Raw genomic sequence first — 20,370 nt, 5'->3', positions numbered from 1 at the left:
AAATCTTTCAACTGGGGAGAAAGCCAGGTTCAAATCTGTGTTTGTTTTTTTCAGTATTTATAAGTATGCAGCCTCCTCACTTACAAATCAGGAAATAAAGTTCAGGGGAAGACCTGAGACAAGCCAAGCAAACAGTCATCAAGAGTTCAAATCAGGAAACCATAAACAAAATGAAAAATCAATGTACAGAATGAAAGAAAATATTTGTAAATGATGTGACTGACAAGAGATTCATCTCCAAAATATACAAACAACTCACATAGCTCAATATAAAAAACAAACAAAACACCCAATCAAAAAATGGATGGAAAATCTAAATAGACATTTCTCCAAGAAAGACATACAGATGGCCAAAAGGCACATGAAAAGATGCTCAATGTTACTAATTAGTAGAGAAATGCAAATCAAAACCACAATGAGGTATCACTCACACCAGTCAGGATGGCCATCATGAAAAAATCTACAAAAATAAGTGCTGGATGTGGTGTGGAATAAAGGGAACCCTCCTACACCGTTGGTGGGAATATAAATTGGTACAATTGTTATGGACAACAGTATGAAAAGTCCTTAAAACATTAAATACTGAACTACCATGTGATCCAGTAATCCCACTCCCAGGCATATATCTGGAGAAAAACATATTTCAAAAAGACACATGCAACTCAGTTCATGGCAGCACTATTTGCAAAAGCCAAGACATGGGATCAACTTAAATGTCCACTGACAGAGGAGTGGATAGAAGTTGTGGTACATATTTACAATGAAATATTACAGTAATTTTTAAAAAATGCCATTTTCAGCAGTGCAGATGAATCTGGAGATTGTCATACTGAATGAAGTAAGTCAGACAGATGTCAACCACAAATTGGCACTTGCCATCTACCTCTACAAGGATTAAATCATGTGCTGCTGCAGCTGCTGATTTTCAACACCCCCTGAAAGGGGTTCATGGAGGAGAGCAGAAACGAGACACTGTAAGTTCAAGGATAAACTGGTCTTCCTAACTATTTAACAGATAGTAAGATATTTTCAGGAGTTGATTTTATGAGTCCAATTCTTGTATCTCCTCAAATCTAGGAAAGCACTAAAATCCTTCATGGTGACAGCTTTTCTTCATGACTAGCAGAAAGCTTCATGAGACAAGCAGAAATCTTCCGGAAAAACATGTGCTTGATTGCATGTATTCTCTTCACCAAAATAACTTATTTTCCCTGCCTCTTCCCCCCTGCCTCTTTAGAGTAGTTCTCAGAGCTATCTGAGGTGCAGTTTCCTGGCTTGCAGTCCTCATTTTGCTCCAAGTAAAATAAACTCACAACTCTCACAATTGTGCATTTTTTTAACATCAACACAGAGAAAGACAAATACCATATGATGTCACTTGTATGTGGAATCTAAAAATAAAAATGGTACAAATGAACTTTTTTTTGATGTTTTTTTTAAAAAAAAACTTTTTTAAAGGCAATTAATAAAGCATTCAATATTTATTCTTGATATCTTAAAAATTCAATAAAATAGAAATAAACATATATTCCTTAACGTAATAAAATACCTAGCACAATGCTTAATAAGGAAACAATTGAAGAATCCCCCATTAAACTAAGGAAAAAGACAGGACTCATTATCACCACGATTATTTAATATTTTCTGAAGATATTAGCCAACACAATTAGACAGGAAAAAGAAATCAGAAATATAAAAATAGAAAATGAAGTAATTATCACTGTTTAGAAATAAGATGATTAGATGACTAGAAAATCCAAGAGAATCAACTGAAAAACTATTAAAAACAATTATAGAATTGAGTAAGAGACAGTAACTAGGTATGAAATTAATATATAATCATCAAGTCTTTCAGGTGTGAAAAACACTGAAGAGATAAAAGATATAATGAATGATAACAAAATTAAAATGACAAACATAAAGGGTACAATGGGAAAAGATAATATTTTCAATACTGACATAAAATACAAAATACTAAGAAATAAACTTAAGAAATGGACAAGACCTTTATTTTAGAAACTTCTAAACATGGCTGAGAGACACACATATCAAAACACAAGACTTTTAAAAATGGTAAGGAATATCATGTTCTTGGAAGCAACCTAATGTCCATCGACAGAGGAATGGATAAAGAAGATGTTGTATGTAAACACAATGGAATATTATTCAGGCATTAAAAAGGATGAAATAATGCCATTTACAGCAACATGGATGGACCAAGGACATCAACCCTATAGGAGATGAGCAATTTCACAGAAAGGGATAAACAAATGTCTCTTGAACATATAAAATGTGCTTAACCTTTAAGATAACTGTAAATTAAAACTGTATGAAGACCATTTTTCACTTCTCAAATTATCATCATGTTGTTTGCATGGGTATGAGGAAGCATTTCATATGTCACTGGTGGAAAGGTATGCTGGTGCAACCTCTGTGGAGGACAATATGGCAACTTTCTCAGAATTGCAAATGCATACACCCTTTGACCAGCAATGCCATTTCTAGAGATTCATCATTAACAAAATAATGCACGTACAAGGTAGGGTTTAGGAAACCTCCATCAGACTAACCAAGCAAGGTTGCTGCCAGAAGCAGGGAGATGGTCTTGGATCTCTGTCAGGCCTTGTGTAGGAGATCCCCTTGTGCTTTCAGGAAAAGTGAGGTCAAGGACACCAGCAGAGCCAACATCTGCTATTCCTGGGGCTGCTGACAACATGCAAAATGCTGATGAAGAGGCTGCTGTGCCCTATCCATTCTTCTGGCAATTGTGGACATCTAGCTATGCCAACCCACTCCAGTGTTCTTGCCTGGAGAATCCCAGGGAAGGGGGAGCTTGGTGGGCTTCCGTCTATGGGGTCACACAGAGTCGGACACGACTGAAGTGACTTAGCAGCAGCAGCAGCAGCTTCCTGGTGAGCACAGCCCATCCAAAGATCCCCAGAGCAGAGACAGTCATCAGGGAGAACCCTGGGTTCATGAGGGATGGAACCCATGATTTTTTTTTTTTTCTGGTGGGGAAGAAAAGGACCCATTTTTCCTGACACTAATGAAAGGGTGAAAAATATAGTTTTCTTTTTTTTTTAAGAACTAATACTATTGCCCTTCCCATCAGACATCTGCCTCTGCTATATATTGCAAAAAAAGCCTGGTAATTGGCCCTTAGGCTCTTATATACTGTAAATTTATAAAATCCAGGTTTGATATCCAGATACTCCAGTATTTGTCAACTTCAGCAACCACTTAATCACTCTGTGCCTCAGTTTATCTGTAAAATGGGAAAAATAATACCTGTCTCTAGGACTATATACCATCAGTTCAGTTCAGTCACTCAGTCGTGTCCGACTCTTTGAGACTCCATGAATCACAGCACGCCAGTCCTCCCTGTCCATCACCAACTCCCGGAGTCCACTCAAACTCACGTCCATCGAGTCAGTGATGCCATCCAGCCATCTCATTCTCTGTTGTCCCCTTCTCCTCCTGCCCCCAGTCCCTCCCAGCATCAGAGTCTTTTCCAGTGAGTCAACTCTTTGCATGAGGTGGCGAAAGTATTGGAGTTTCAGCTTCAGCATCAGTCCTTCCAATGAACACCCAGGACTGATCTCCTTTAGAATGGACTGGTTGAATCTCCTTCCAGTCCAAGGGACTCTCAAGAGTCTTCTCCAACACTAAGGGGCCTATAGAAGTTCCAGTTGAAGAACAGAAATAAAATATAAACCACTTCAGAATTAATGAGGAACTGGGATTGTAGACCTCCCTCAGATACAGGTATGGTCTGTAGGTTACTCTTCTAACAGAGTGTCTATGGAGCAGCCCCATCTCTGCCTCAACATTTTTATGTGAGTGGATTGAGTTAACCATGTGTATATCTGTATTCCATGGCTAACACTTTCCTTCCTATTCGGGAATGAATGCACACCCTCAGTTCAACTTCCCAGGAGGGAAAGCAACTCTATGGCTTAAGAAAGAAGAGACTGAGGCGGGAATAGTGTTTTTTGTGCAAGGACAAGTTTTGAGATTGTTCCCCTGAGACAAGCTTGAAGCAACTGAGACTTAAATAGGATCCTGGGAGAGATGGTATTAGTGAAATAGCATCTCAGTTGGTGTTCACCGTAAACCAAGGCATTCCATTGGACAGTGAGACCTACCAATGTTGTGCCAGAAGCCGGAAGCTAGATATCCACCTTCAGGGCCATTTTTGTCTATGTGAGTCATAGCTGAGCTTCTGATATCATCCCAACGCCACCAGGTGGGATAGTAAGCAGGGTCACAGCTAGAGACAAAAGTAGTTATTTCAGGTCCTGGATAGGCAGTAACGTTGGAAAAAGAGTCCTTCCCATTACTTAGATCCTTTGCCATCACTCCCATTGGCAAAAGCTGCCTTTCCTCAAAGCATGGATACAAAGGTATCCCATTTTGTCTTTAGTTTATAAATGGATAGGTGTCTTGAAGAGCAATTAGTCATAAGAAATAGAAACCTGGACTTGCCGCTATTGGCTAGGAATCCACCTGCCAATGCAGGGGACATGGGTTTGATCCTTGGTCCAGGCAGATCCTACATGCTGCAGAGCAACCAAGTCCACGTGCATCAACTACTGAGCCCACAATCTAGAGCCTGCAAGCTGCAACTACTGAGCCTTTGTGCTGCAACTACTGAAGCCAGTGTGCCTAGAGCCTGCGCTTTGCAACAAGAAGCCACAACAATGAGAAGCCTGTGCACTGCAATCAAGAGTGGTCCTGCTCACCACAGCGAGGGAAAGCCCACACACAGCAACAAAGACCCAGCACAACCAAAAAAAAAAAATTTTTTTTAAAGAACAAATCTTAAGAACTTTCATCAGAAAAAAAAGATTAAAAAAAGAAACAGAAACCCACTCAAATTGTCATAGATTTGGGGGCCAGGAAATAATAATAAGTACAGCAAGCCCTCATGAGTTCTGGAATCAGAAACCAGAAAACCAACAGAACCCCAGTTACTGTCTCAATCTCTTTGGGGTAGGAAGCCCTCTCATCTCTGCACATTTCCTTCATGTATGTTCCCCTGCTTTGTTACTACTTTGTGTGCATGTGCTCCGTTGTTTCAGTCGTGTCCTACTCTTCGTGACCCCAGGGATCATAGCCAGCTAGGCTCCTCTGTTCATAGATTTTTCCCAGTAAGAATACTGGAGTGGGTGTCCAGGCTCTCCTCCAGGGGATCTTCCCAACCCAGGGATGGAACTCCCGTCTTTTGCACTACAGGCAGATTCTTTACCACTGAGTCACCAGGCGTTAGCACAGCCTAAATATGGTCACTCCAACTTCAGCTTTATATATGACTTCCTCCTATTCCCAGACAAGGGAGCAAGTCTTCAAAACTGTAAATTATGTTCTAGCTAGAATTCTATACCCAACCAAACTACCAGTTAAACACAAGGAAAGAATGAACTGTTTGACATACAGTGACTCAAAAAAAAAAAAAAAAGTGCTTCAGTAAACCAAGAAGGTGAATCAGTACAGTGGATAAAATGGAATCCAGGAAATGGGAAAATTAATAGGGGAAAGGGGATAAAGAAATTCTAAAATGAAAAAGGGCCCAAAAGGGTAATTAGTTGTGAAGAAAGCAAATGATAGAGGGCTCGGAATGATCTCTAGGGGGTGAAATGGAATTGACAGATCATCTTTCTGAAGGTCTATGACAGATCTGATAAAGGATTAAAGATATGGATGTGGAAAACTCTGCCTGTTTAAGATGGTCATCTCTAGGGTAAACACTAAATTTCACAAAAGGAAACACAATTGTAGCTCACAATCTGGCTCTGTAATAAGTAACAATTACAGAATCCAAATTATGTAAAAATAAACTAAAATTTGTGATATAATGATTTTTGAAAGATACAGAGAAGGGTAGAGGTTTAAGAGAACAATATCCTCATTTTCTATAACACAAAGTCAGTACACAATGTCTAAACTTTATCATCAAGAAATGGCAGCCTTAGGGTTTTGTGTAGGAATATGGTAAAACACCTCAAAGAGTTGATAATGGTCATCTCTGGAGATAAAAGGACACTAATATTTATGAACTTTCACATACTATCTTTTTGACTTTAAGAAAAATAGATCTAAATTATACCTGCTGCTGCTAAGTCGCTTCAGACGTGTCCGACTCTGTGCGACCCCATAGATGGAAGCCGACCAGGCTCTGCTGTCCCTGGGATTCTCCAGGCAAGAACACTGGAGTGGGTTGCCATTTCCTTCTCCAATGTGTGAAAGTGAAAGTGAAGTCGCTCAGTCGTGTCCAACTAGTAGCGACCCCATGGACTGCAGCCCACCAGGCTCCTCTGTCCATGCGATTTTCTAGGCAAGAGTACTGGAGTGGGGTGCCATTGCCTTCTCCAAAATTATACCTGCCCACCCCCAAATAGAATCTACCTACAATGCAGGAGACCTGGTTTGATCCCTGGGTCGGAAAGATCCCCTGGAGAAGTGAATGGCAACCCACTTCAGTATCCTTGCCTGGAGAATTCCATGGACAGAGGAGCCTGGTGGGCTAGAGTCCATGGGGTCACAAAGAGTCAGACACAACTGGCTAACTAACACTTCATCCACAAATAAAAACCTATCCCAGAGCCTTTTAACAAATATTTTCATCATCACCTACAGTTACTACTTAATCCAAATTTTCTACTTCAGCCTAAGGGAATTTGTTTTCTTCCTAGCTTCCTGGTGTCTTCCCATCTGACATAACTAGCTTAATATTCAGTACTTCCATTCTCTCCCTTATTAAACTTTCATCTCTACTGGCTCTTGTGACTTGTTTTCTGGTTTTTCTACCTTTCTAGCTGTTCTTTCCTTTCCTCTGCCTGTTTCCTCCTCCCACCTCTCAAATGTGAAAATTCATTGAAGACTCACTCCCCACTCCTTCAACCTTTTCTACTATCTCTCCCAATTTCTCATCTACCCTCATGATTTAAACCTACAACCCTCTGCAACTGACCCACAAATCAACTCTAACCTCTTTCCTAAGTTTCAACTAAAAAATCTACCCTGACAACTGGACTCCTTGTTCTTGAATGCCCTACCATTTCCTCACTCAATATCGAACCTGAGACCGTATTTTTGTCCATGATTCACAGTCATAACCTTGGTTCCTCCTTTTCCTCTTCCCCTATCTGGTAAGTACTACTAGTTCTTTCCTACATTCATTCCTTTCTTTCCAAAGGTGTTTTCCAGGTCTTCAAGATCTCACAGTTAGTACAGTCTCCTAAGTGGTAAACCCCAGATCTCAAATCAGCCCATGTCTTTTTCAATATTTAACGTCCCACACCTACTTCAGGGCCTGGCACTAAGCTGCTGCCTGATAACTGGTCTATCATCTCTAAATACGATCTCTACCTCTAATCCATACTGCCACCAGACATCTAAATTGTGAATTTGTACAAACTACACACCATTCAGAGTTTTGATGGTCTTTCACTGTCATGAGGAGTGAATTAGTTTAGCCTGGCCCTGGGGGTGCTCTATGAAATTTCACTCTACTAATGTGAATACTGTTCTCGTTAACCTCCCTAATGGAAACTCTTTTATTCATCTGAACAGACTGATTACATATCCCAGGCACAGTGCTAAGCCTTGGAGAATAGAAAGGGAGTATAAGGAAGCCACTGTCCTTATAATCCAATATTTGTGTTCTCCTAATACCCCTTAAGTATTTCTATTAATACTTGTGACGGTTCTCCTTAAGATAGAAAGCCTTTCTCATCTTCTCAGCATACTTAAGTACTAGTCAGTAAATATGGATGCTCATCAAATGTGGAAATAAGGTTCTTTTTGGAAGGTGAAATAAGGCCAAAGAGGTAACAGATAATACCAATAAACAATATCTACCATTTACTGAGTGTTTACTGTGTGCCAGGCATTGTGCTAAGTGATATATTATTTCATTTAATCTTCATGGCCTTTTGAGGTAGGCAGTATTCTTGTCATGTGACAGATCAAGCTCAAAGGTAATCCATGTAAGTTCACTCAGCTAGTAAACAGTGGTAAATAAAAATCCAGATCTGTTACAAAACCCAAGATTTTAACTTAGACTAAACTACTTGATTCACTCCAGAAGATAGTTTTGAAATGAGATTTGGGGACACTCAAATCTAAGGTAACTAAGCTTTTTTAGCTGTCTCTCTGGCCTTTAGAGTTCTTTTAAGGTAGGCCAAATTGCATCCCCACTGTGACACACATAGATTCTATATTTATGTACTGTTGCTTAAGTACGTCATCATCACCACCCACAAACGTTAAAAAATACTTATGTGGGCAACTAATTATACTGAGAGGTATCCTTGGAGATCATGAAAAAGATGTCCTTAGATTATGCAAAAGGAAGTATTTTCAAAACTTTCTCCTGATCCACTGATTCTCTTCTGAACTGAAGTGATGGTACTGAAATACAGAGGACACCCTGAGTTTGGCCAAAGTAAATGTATTCTCAGCTCAGGTTTCCTGAAAAGAAGTCTGGATGATGCTGTTCACCAGCCTGGTGACCCTTCAAGGGATGTTCAGATGAGCCTTAAGCGCCACAAGAAATGAGGGTCCTATACCTTTAACATCTTGATTCCTCTCCAGGAGGAGAGTGGAAAGGAAGCCCAGAAGGGACAGTGAAATGCTCCCCAGGCCCTGGCTGTCCACGAGAAAACACAACATCAGTATGAGGGCAAAACTGGTCCAAATGGACTAGTGACTTCATACTAACTAGGGGAGGTAGATGAATCAGACTTTCCATCGGGTAGGAGGTCACACCTGTGAGGAGAGAAAGCCTGTGGGAGAGGCAAGCAAACACCCCCAACTTACTGGATGAACAGAAGGCTACAAGTGGAGGCAACAGATGTTTGGCTACAGCATGAAGGTGAGAAAGGCAAGAAACAGACTTGGTCTGACGGTGGGTTTTAAACAATGTAGCTCTTTAGCAAAGGATGATGGCCAGTCTGAGTACGTAAAACACTTGCAGTTGAGTCCTCTGAGCATCAATGTGAATCAGTTTTCCCTATTAGATAAAAAAAGACACTGAAATTTGCAATGATTTACCATTTCATGTCTGCATAATTGGTAACTGATACAGGTTTTTGCCTCTCTTTGACATCCTTAATTTCAAGCCTATTGAGGCCTTCCTCAAATCAGTAAGTAATGCTTTCCAAGTGCAACCAGAATGCAAGCTCTATAAACATGGTCAGGACTTTGTCTCTTTTACCCCAACAAAAAAACAGTATCAGGCACATAGCAGGCTCTTAATAAATTTGTTTAAAGAATTTGTATGATGGACTAGGCTTTACAAGGTGCTTCTAACCTCACACAACCTTTCCAGGTAAATATTCCCTGATTACTCACCAGCAAATAGGTATAAAGAGGTTAAAGGTTGCCCCAGTGCACAGGAATTAATACAGGACCGTCTCACTCTAAAATCTTTGCTCTCAGTGATCACCTACTACATGCTAAGCAACTTCTCTCTCAACTCCATCACCACTCTCCCCATTCTCAGACTGCCTCCTCCCATTTCCAGAAACAGGACCACCTAACACTCTTACTTCACCCCTTAACCTGAACTGTCAAAAGAAAACAAAGACCTAATCTGTGCTCCTTGGCAAGCATCTGCCAAATATAAGCCTATGCCAGTTTTCAGGAGGAAACTGGTGAATATCAAGCAGTCTGACCCTTCAGACATAATTCTTTATTGAATCCAAATCCTCAGATGGCTATTTCATTGGCAAAATACATTTTAATTATTCATACAGATTAAAAACTTTAAAGAGGAAATTTGTTTTAGCCATACAACCTACTACCATTTATTACTACCTCTGACTCCCAAGTTATGCTAGAGGAAAAAAAAATCTCTAAACTCTTTTCCTTTTTCTAGTCAGGTGAAGAGAATGAACTTTGATAGTTCATTCCTTTTGTCCCTCTCTCCCAACTCAAGCCTCATCAGAATTATGGATGTGGTAGTGTTCAGTAAAACAAAAACACACATTTTCTCAGACCCAGAGAAATGACGTAGGTCAAGTTACCATGCATACATGTGACAAAAATGAGGGAACTTCGCTGGATCTCTATGCCTCCCTCAGTTCAGGAAGCTAATTTCAGTAAATGTCCCTGTCCTTTCACTGTGCCAGGCATTCACTGCTATACATGGAAAACCTACCTTGAAATTGAATGGCATCTATTTCTTCTTTGATTGTCCTACCTTCCAGCAAGGAGAGATCAAAAGGTAGGCTTCTTCCCCACTTCCATCAGGATCATGCAGATTTCACAAGATCACAATTGCAACTTTAAGCAGTAAGACACAACACATGTAAGACTTTCTTCCCTTTCTTTGTCCATTCCCTCCAGTCATAAGGGTCTATCAAACACACATCCCAGGATGAAGTACATCAGGTATTTTGTTGCTATTTTTAAGTTTGTAGCATAATACAAACCTTCCTTTTTCTTTCTACAGCTTTATAAGCTTTGTGCCAGAAGAAATTTTTTAAAAAAGCTACAGCAAGAGAAAACTGACTTTCTTTAGCTTGGTATCTTTCACATCACAGTATGCAGAGAAGGAAACAACAGGGAACAGGTGAAGAGAGGCTAAATATGCCAAGAATATGGGAACTATAAGATGGGCAAGGAAATGTATTCCTTCACCTCCCCTACTCCCTGCCAGAGCAAACCTATCTTTCTTCCCACCTCAGTCACCAGTGAACAGAGCAGCTCTCACAAAAGCAGCTGGTATATAGTTCTCACTCCAATACTGGCTAAGTGTGTTGTGTTTTTGTACCCTGGAAGAACTTTTCCTTTATGCCCTCTGAACAAAATCAAATAAACAAGCAAGTCAAACAAAATGAGAACACCCATGTTTTTGGAAGAAATTTTATTTGACACTGTTAAGGGAAGGTAGATGAAACAAGCAAACACAGGACAGGAGAAGAACGCCAGACCCAGTAACTGACTTGGCAGAAAATGAGGAAACAGACTTTGGTGTTGAACAGCATCCATGCAGTGGTGCTGGAGGAAGAGGAAGATTTATTTGTGTAGGCCAGGTGCACCACAGATCCTAACTGTCCAGCTTCAATGAAGTACTTGACAACCTCTCTGATCATTTCTCTCTCTTTTTAAATCAACTTCAAAGCAGTATTCGCAGCCTTTTCTTTTCTCCCTAAGTTCACAAATCCTCTTGTCTCTCTTTGGACAGATAACCTCTTATCATAGTTAAGCAGAGAGGTGGGAGCAAGATATTCCTGATAGGAGGAACTATATGAATAAAGAGGTGGGAACACAATTCAACCAGGGCTAAATGGCAAACCATCAAAGGGAAACAGACACCTTACCTGTGATTCTTGGTCAGGACCTGCAAAATGTGGGAGCTAAAGTTTATAGGAACAGAGGGAGAAAGGCTGAAAACAGATGGGTTAAGACCTTTATTAGTGATAGCACTGAACCTCAAACTAAGGATTTGGGGTTTTGTTGTCTTATGGAGGTAAAAAGACTAGGTATGAAGTCAAAAGGCCTGAATTAAAATTCTGACTCTGCAAAATACAAGCTTTGTGTCTATGTGTCCTTGGGCAAATGAAGTTTTCAGGTACTATTTCTATCTACTTATCTGTTAAATGGCATATTTCCTACTTTATCATCTGTTTCCATAGGATTCCTCTGAGAATCAAATGAGATTCTGGATTTTAAACCCACAACCACTGGAATTCTGACTCTGAAGTCTCCAAAGCTTTCTTCACTATAGTACACTCACTTTAATCTTTATTGACCTGTCTTACGTACTAGTGCTGTTCTTTTAACTAAATTTTAAGTTTACATGAGTGGAGATGTCTTTTACATTTTTATTATTCAAAGACTCTTCTGAAACTACTCCATATTATACAATCGCTGGAAGTCTCACAAAGAAGCCATATCCAACTATAGAAAAAGTTTTTATCCATTGTGCTGTGCTAATTATAGCCTACATTTTAAAAAGTCTTCAGAAAGGACACATGATTACTGGCCAAGTTTATCAAGACATTCAAGAGCATTAGACTACTAACTCTGACTTGAACCAAGCAGAATAAACAAAGCCAACAGTAAGTCAGGGGTCCCACTTCTAAAGAATTTATTTATTCTGCTTATTTCAAGACAGTTTTTTCGATTTCTGTTTTCCAAACAGAAATTTGAAATACTTACGTCTTGACTTTCAAAGTGTATTAATTCCACTGACTTCAAATAAGCCTATAAATTTCCATGCATGAATAAGTACTCTTCTGGACACACATCTAAACTTCAATCTATATGAGTGATTCATAACCCAAGGAATTTGAACCTCTGTAAGGCCATGCAGTTACATAAGAAATCTGTGTCTGTATTATCTCTAATATATCTTACAAATAAGTAATACTTCTCTTCAACTGGATGTAGATTCTTGTGTGACTAATAAAGACAAATTTATTTAAAAGCATTACTGAAAGCACAGCAGCTTTTTGCTGTGTGTTTGTTCCAGCAAAAGATACTAAAACTACAATTATAATCTTGATGGGAGGGAATCGACCTCAAAAATGATACATCTTATTAGAAAAAGAATCATAAGCTTATATTTCATGATTTATAGATATTAAGTGTTTCAGGTGAAAGAGGAAAGGTAACATATAGACTTCACTTCTGGGGACACCTTAAGTACAATTCAGCAAAACACAAAGTTTATATGTAAAAAATTTGAAACTTGAGTGCCTATAATTCCACTTATTTGGCAGGTATATAAGAGATCAAAACCTCAATAATGTCCACTGGATGACATTTTGATCCTCTCTTGATCCTGGAAAAGATCTCTGGTTGTACACTTTATATTCTACACATTCTATTTTAAAACCCATGGCACAGCCTGCTGGGATGCTGACATTACTGCAACCTACAATTCCCCGCCCCCAACAGGATGGACACCTGTGATACCTTTACCTCAGTGTTCCCCAACCTTTTTGGCACAAGGGACTAGTTTCATGGAAGATAATTTTTCTACAGATAAGGGTGGGGAGATGGTTTCAGGATGATTCAAGAGCGGTACAATTTATTATGCCTCCACTGATCTGACAGGAGGCGGAGCTCAGATGGTTATGTGAGGGGGACTGGTTGTAAACACAGACAAAGCTTCGCTCATTCTCCTGACACTCACGTCCTGCTGTGTGGCACAGTACCTAACAGGCCACAGACCTGTACTGGTCCATGGCTCAGGGGTTGAGAACCCCTGGCTTACCCCACCAAATCTTTCCCCCAACTCCCTACATCAGAACTTATGCTACATTCATTTTGGAAACTTTCAGTAAGAGTACTCTCTCCTGCTAGTACCCTCAAACTCCCAAAGCTCCACTGGTAAATTCTTGCAAACAGCACCTTTATGTTCCTACTTCTCTACCACAGAGACCAACAGGATTTCCCCTAACAATCAAATATCTATTCATCAGCCCTGCTCCTTCTCCTAAATCTGTCTTCCTTCACAGATGTCAGTGGCCTTCCTAGATCAGCTCTAAAAATCAACTCTGAGGTGGTGTCTCTCACTTCTCCAAACCCCAGAGGCTGTTCTGCTGTTGCTTAAAACAAATTACAATCCCCTCCTGATTAGTTTTGGTAAGTTCTGAAATACCTGTATTCCTTGAGAAATAGCACTTGGACACCAAGAAGAATGAAACTGAAGCACACAGAAGGTCATGTGAGAAGTCAATTTGTCATCAATAATTTATCAAGAAAGAAAATTTAAAAACAATAGACAACTGTGTTAGAGTTCACCTAATTATAATACAGGAAAAACGGATAATGAACACCCTTTCCTCAAAGCCATTTATTCTCAACCTTCAAAAATGAAAACCAGACTTTTAGCTCCAGTGAAACCCTTTGCCACACACCACATAACAGGACGCCTGCCCAAGCCAACAGTGCCCCATAATAGAGGATTATACAGACACGGACCTAAGGCAGGTACAGTGAGCAGGTACAGTGAGCCAATCAGACTGCGAGGCCCCAGCCCTCACTTTATCTATTTCAGTGCCCACCAAATCCCTTCTTCCTCTGGAGTGAAATGTGCATATATGCATGTGCCTATGGACACACACACACACACACAAATGTTCAATATAAAGACATAAACAAGGAATTTTTCTAATAATTATTTAATCCAAGTGAGACTTGTTGGGGGGGAAACAAATTCTTCTCACCAAATCTTCCTTCTAACTTGAGAAGTAACTATCGGACCAGAGTACTGCTTAAGGAAAACATTTAACAAGTATTTGCTCATTTGTTATGTAGCAAATGTTCACAACTAAAGAAGCTATTTGGACTCTCCAGGTTTCTCGATTCTACAGAGAACTGGCAATAAGAGGAATTTTAAGGGAAAATTGTTAATACCAGGATTATTCCTTCTCTCTGTTGAAGGTAACAGATAAATGTTCATCACTTTGCTCTGCCCACCCAGCTGCCCAGATCTAATTCATCTGGAAACTACCCAAGAAGCAATAATCACTCAGAGGCCAGCACGAAGCTGACCTACATAACCTCTCAACTTTCAAGTCTACCAATTTCTAGGAAGTCTCCTAATTATGTGCTAACAAAGTTTTATTTCCTCTTATTTCAAATTATAATGAAAAAAGATTAAGAAAAAAAAGATATTTATGAATGAGAAAACAATCTGCTTATCTCTGCATGGAACTCAAAGGGTAGGCCATTTAGTCCAAATGTAAAGGCTCAAGTCTAATGCCTAAGATTTGAAATTGCAACTTTCTTCTATTTGCTTTGATAATGAGGGAAAGCTGAATCATCTCTCCTAGTAAGGCTGACTCCTAGTAAAGATCCAGTTTCCCGAGTCAGTAAACCTTCAGGGTGTAAAGGAATGAACACCTGAAAAGTCTGGGTTATGGAGACTTCTGCTTTGGGCACTGTATCAAACTGTGTTTGGATCCATAATCATGTGGCCCAATTCTTTATAATAAATCTCTGTACACATGTACACACACAACTTTACAGTTCAGTTTCTCTGGAGAACCCTAAAACACTCCTTACCTAAATTAACCTGGAAGTCTGAGACATTTCCTATTATTTGAAGAAACACTACAGATTCATTAAGTAGGAGGGGTCTTAGAAACAGCAAAAAGATTTATCTCCTTTATCTAAAAGAATAAAAAAAAAGTGAAGGAAATTTCAGATAACTTAGATTGATGCTATCTGCTATTCCTATATTGAAAAGTTAAATCCCTATCCAGCACTTTGTTGCATACCTTTGTAAAGCCACTCAAGAGTCTTTCTAGTTGTCTAGTTTAGATTAGTTCAGTCGCTCAGTTGTGTCTGACTCTTTGTGACTCCATGCACTGCAGCACGCCAGGCTGCAGATAGGGGTATCCATCACCAACCCCCTGAGCTTGCCCAAACTCATGTCCATCGAGTTGGTGGTGCCATCCAACCATCTCATCCTCTGTTGTCCCCTGCTCCTCCTGCCTTCAATCTTTCCCAGCATCAGGTCTTTTCCAATGAGTCAGTTCTTCTTATCAGGTGGCCAAAGTATTGGAGCTTCAGTTTCAGCATCAGCCCTTCCAATGAATATTCAGGACTCATTTCCTTGAGGACTGACTGGTTGGATCTCCCTGCTGTCCAAGGGACTCTCAAGAGTCTTCTTCAACACCACAGTTCAAAAGCATCAATTCTTTGGTGCTCAGCTTTCCTTATAGTCCAACTATCATATCCATACATGACTACTGGAAAAACCATAGCTCTGACGAGACAGACCTATGTTGGCAAAGTAATATCTCTGCTTTTTAATATGCTGTCTAGGTTGGTCATAGCTTTTCTTCCAAGGAGCAAGCGACTTTTAATTTCATGGCTGCAGTCACCATCTGCAGGGATTTTGGAGCCTAAGAAAATAAAGTCTCTCACTGTTTCCATTGTTTCCCAATCTATTTGCCATGAAGTGATGGGACCAGATGTCATGATCTTAGTTTTCTGAATGTTGAGTTTTAAGCCACCTTTTTCACTCTCCTCTTTCACTTTCATCAAAAGGCTCTTTAGTTCTTCTACACTTTCTGCCATAAGGGTGGTGTCATCTGTGTATCGGAGGCTATTGATATTTCTCTCAGCAATCTTGATTTCAGCTTGTGCTTCATCCAGCCTGGCATTTCACATGGTGTATTCTGCCTGTAAGTTAAATAAGCAGAGTGACAATATACAGCCTTGAAGTACTCCTTTCCCGACTTGGAACCAGTCTGCTGTGCCATGTCCGGTTCTAATTGTTGCTTCTTGAGCTGCATACAGATTTCTCAGGAGGCAGGTAAGGTGGTCTGGTATTCCCATCTCTTTCAGAATTTTTCAGTTTGTTGTGATCCACACTGTCAAAGGCTTTGGCATAGTCAATAAAACAGAAGTAGATGTTTTTCTGGAACTCTTGCTTTTTCTGTGATCCAAAAGATGTTGGCAACTTGATCTCTGGTTCCTCTGCCTTTTCTAAATCCAGCTTGAACATCTGGAAGTTCATGGTTCATGTACTGTTGAAGTCTGGCTTGGAGAATTTTGAGCATTACTTTGCTAACGTGTGAGGTGAGTGTAACTGTGCAGTAGTTTGAACATTCTTTGGCATTGGAATGAAAACTGACTTTTTCCAGTCCTGTGGCCACTGCTGAGTTTTCCAAACCTGCTGGCATATTGAGTGCAGCACCTTAACAGCATCATCATTTAACTGGCATCATTCTAGTTCTCTAGTTGTAAGTAAAAATACACCTGCCTGTCCTGGCATCAGTTCAGTTCAGTTCAGTTGCTCAGTCATGTCCGACTCTGTGACCCCATGAACCGCAGCACGCCAGGCCTCCCTGTCCATCACCAACTCCCGGAGTCCACCCAAACCCATGTACATCGAGTCGGTGATGCCATCCAGCCATCTCATCCTGTCGTCCCCTTCTCCTCCTGCCCTCAATCTTTCCCAGCATCCGGGTCTCTTCCAGTGAGTCAGCTCTTCGCATCAGGTGGCCAAAGTATTGAAGCTTTAGCATCAGTCCTTCCAGTGAACACCCAGGACTGAGCTCCTTTAGGATGGACTGGTTGGATCTCCTTGCAGTCCAAGGAACTCTCAAGAGTCTTCTCAAACACCACAGTTCAAAAGCATCAATTCTTCTGTGCTCAGTTTTCCTTATAGTTCAACTCTCACATCCATACATAACTACTGGAAAAACCATAGCCTTGACTAGACGGACCTATGGTGGGAAAGTAATGTCTCTGCTTTTTAATATGCTGTCTAGGTTGGTCGTAATTTTCCTTCCAAGGAACAAGTGTCTTTTAATTTCATGGCTGCAATCACTATGAAATCACCATCCGCAATGATTTTGGAGCCCAGCAAAATAAAGTCAGCCACTGTTTCCACTGTTTCCCCATCTATTTGCCATGAAGTGATGGGACCGGTGCCATGATCTTAGTTTTCTGAATGTTGAGCTTTAAGCCAAGTTTTTCACTCTCCTCTTTCACTTTCATCAAGAGGCTCTTTAGTTCTTCTTCATTTTCTGCCAGAAGAGTGGTGTCATCTGCATATCTGAGGTTATTGATATTTCTCTCAGCAATCTTGATTCCAGCTTGTGCTTCCTCCAGACCAGCATTTCTCATTATGTACTCTGCATATAAGTTAAATAAACACAGTGACAATATACAGCCTTGATGTACTCCTTTTCTTATTTGGAACCAGTCTGTTTTTCCATGTACAGTTCTAACTGTTGCTTCTTAACCTGCATACAGGTTTCTCAAGAGGCAGGTCAGGTGGTCTGGTATTCCCATCTCTTTCAGAATTTTCCACAGTTTATTGTGATCCACACAGTCAAAAGCTTTAGCATAGTCAACAAAGCAGAAATTGATGTTTTTCTGGAACTCTTGCTTTCTCCATGATCCAGCGGATATTGGCAATTTGATCTCTGGTGCCTTTGTCTTTTCTAAAACCAGTTTGAACATCTGGAAGTTCATGGTTCACGTATTGCTGCAGCCTGGCTTGAGAATTTTGAGCATGACTTTACTAGCGTGTGAAGTGACTGCAATTGTGCATTTGTTTGAGCATTCTTTGGCATTGCCTTTCCTTGGGATTGGAATGAAGACTGATCTTTTCCAGTCCTGTGGCTGCTGCTGAGTTTTCCAAATTTGCTAGCATATTGACTGCAGCACTTTCACAGCATCATCTTTTAGGATTTGAAATAGCTCAACTGGAGTTCCATCACCTCCACTAGCTTTGTTCATGCTTCCTAAGGCCCACCTGACTTCACATTCCAGGATGTCCAGCTCTAGCTGAGTGTGAGTGATCACACCTTCATGATTATCTGGGTCATGAAGATCTTTTTTGTACAGTTTTTCTGTGTATTCTTGCCACCTCTTCTTAATATCTTCTGCTTCTGTTAGGCCCCTACCATTTCTGTCCAGGCATATCCAGATTATAACAAAACTTCCAGGCTAACATCATTTTTCTGAGACAGCTGATGCTGTCAATATTGTTTTACTTGAAAACCACAACATGTTCCAACTTCAGTCGAGCCCATCTCAACCTAAGCAATGGCCATTGACAATATACCTCTTATGTCCCCTCAGACTTATCACCTCTCCCCATTCAAAGCCAATGTATATCTCTGAGTTACATTCCAATAACCATAGTAAACAGTTCACATTCTCCAAAAACACTCTCTTTACAGAGGTTTAACATAAGAGGCATATAAGAAAACACCTCATTCTCTCTGGGCCCAACCTGAATCATACCTTATGATCACAACTTTTAGAGGCAGGCTATTAATTCAGCATTAAATTCTCCCACTTTCTCTCTTCCCTCCCCTACTCCTCTATCCTCTACTAAATTACAAAGATATCTCTAACCCCACCCCTCATGCCCAAAACCAGTGTGTGACAGACTCCTAGCCAAGAAAGAGACTCACCAAAGACTCACCTTCTTGTTTTGATTATTCCAACCATGAAGGGCTGAGAAGACCACACCAATGGTGCCCTTCTTGTCACCTGTTTTGGTGCACCAATTTTGGTTACATGTTCCCATCATTTATTTTTAAGACTTTGAAGTTCCAACAACATTCTTAAGCTTCTTCATTTATTCAACTTTAAACACTTAAATGCACCAAAGAGCATGTGCATGTACATGGGACACAGGCTGAAGAAAGAAGGCCTATCTCTCCTAGGCCAAGTTGTTTCGGCATGATCACAAAAATCAACATGACTCCAAGTATAGCCAGAACCAAGGAAACAAAAAGGTTTCAGAGATGATAAATGGACTTTAAAAATTAAAATGAAACAACATAAAGTCTCAATTCCTGAAGACCAATGAATTATAAAAAAACATGAATCAGCTGCAGAAGCAGTAATAAAATAATCCTATTTCTGTGAGGGAAATTACTTTAAGGTTCCCAGGATAAACAATGAGTTGAGAATCACTAAAAAACCTTAGAACCAGAGATTTCAAACATCTGTCTTTCCATGCCTTTATCCTGCCAAACTTATTCCCAAAAAGGAACCAGAATCAGATTCCTATCAACGCAAGACTCTTAAGACATGTCATTTGTCATGCTGGTTTCTGCAGAAGCTGCATCTTACAAAGTAGTCTTTAAATAAAAAATGAGAAAACCAAAGAGTACAATCAGAAGCCTTCCCACTGTAACTTTGTTTTGATTTGCTCTCTAAAGTTTTAAGGAAAAAAAAAATCATTAGTCTCATAATCCTGATTTAATATGACCTCACTCCGTGGCTAACGTGACCAAGAGTAGATGCTTTTGTACAATTAAAACAGAAGCACTTTATCAGCAGGACTTTAGGGCTCTGGTTCCACTGTGTTTACTATAAAGTACACTAACGACGGTGGAGGTTGAAGAAAGAGGTGGAAACAACCGTCACAAGGTAACATGACAGACAGCAGGACCCTAGGTAAACTTTAAGGAACCAATTCTATTCTGGCAGGGGAAACCCATTTAATTAAGTTTCACACTTACAAAATTATCACTCTGAATTCAGGAATAAGAGGCATTTGGTTCTAGATACAATTCCATCTGTAGACACTAAATTTAGAGAAGAAAAACACTCAGTGAATTAATATTATGAGTTGGGGTTTCTTAAGTGATTCCTAAATCCACCTACTATTTTTTTTGCATTGATACAATTAATAGCTGTGATAGGAGGTCTACCATAGCCCTGGCTCAGACGTGGTCTTTAGTTTCAGAAAGTCCATCGGTCATGTAGCTGGCTGTCACTGCTAAATCTGTTGCTTGCAGAAGCCCCGGAGCTCTGTGTTTGCTGAGTAGAGTCCTCACCATTTAAGCTCTTCCTACATACAGGACACGCATCATGCTGAAACAGAAAGATATGTCAAAAAAAAAAAGAAAAAAGAAAAAAAGAAAGATA

The 20,370-nt window shown here is 40.0% G+C and overlaps 2 protein-coding genes across 3 annotated transcripts in view; one reads left to right on the top strand and one right to left on the bottom strand.

Annotated features, from left to right (window-relative positions):
• The first annotated feature begins 3,904 nt into the window (after nucleotides 1-3,904).
• CD160 (CD160 molecule) lies at nucleotides 3,905-8,536 on the top strand. Its single transcript, XM_055401427.2, is given in 4 exon segments — nucleotides 3,905-3,988; nucleotides 3,990-4,203; nucleotides 8,405-8,474; nucleotides 8,476-8,536. Coding segments are annotated over 4 exon segments (429 nt in total).
• RNF115 (ring finger protein 115) overlaps nucleotides 6,598-20,370 on the bottom strand; it is an 83,493-nt gene continuing 69,720 nt past the window's right edge. The window contains exon 10 of one of the 2 annotated variants that reach the window (XM_055403497.2): nucleotides 6,598-20,316. In XM_055403497.2, coding sequence (XP_055259472.1) covers nucleotides 20,185-20,316 — 132 coding nt within the window. In that variant the 3' untranslated portion in view covers nucleotides 6,598-20,184. The remainder of the gene's footprint in view (nucleotides 20,317-20,370) is intronic. The other variant, XM_055403495.2, reaches the window with a different exon arrangement.

Source organism: Moschus berezovskii, chromosome 4, assembly GCF_049115385.1.
Source record: "Moschus berezovskii isolate FMDL1 chromosome 4, NW_MosBer_1.0, whole genome shotgun sequence".
NCBI lineage: Eukaryota > Metazoa > Chordata > Mammalia > Artiodactyla > Moschidae > Moschus > Moschus berezovskii.
Note: the sequence above shows the minus strand (reverse complement) of the source record. Positions and strands in the feature narration are given on the sequence as shown.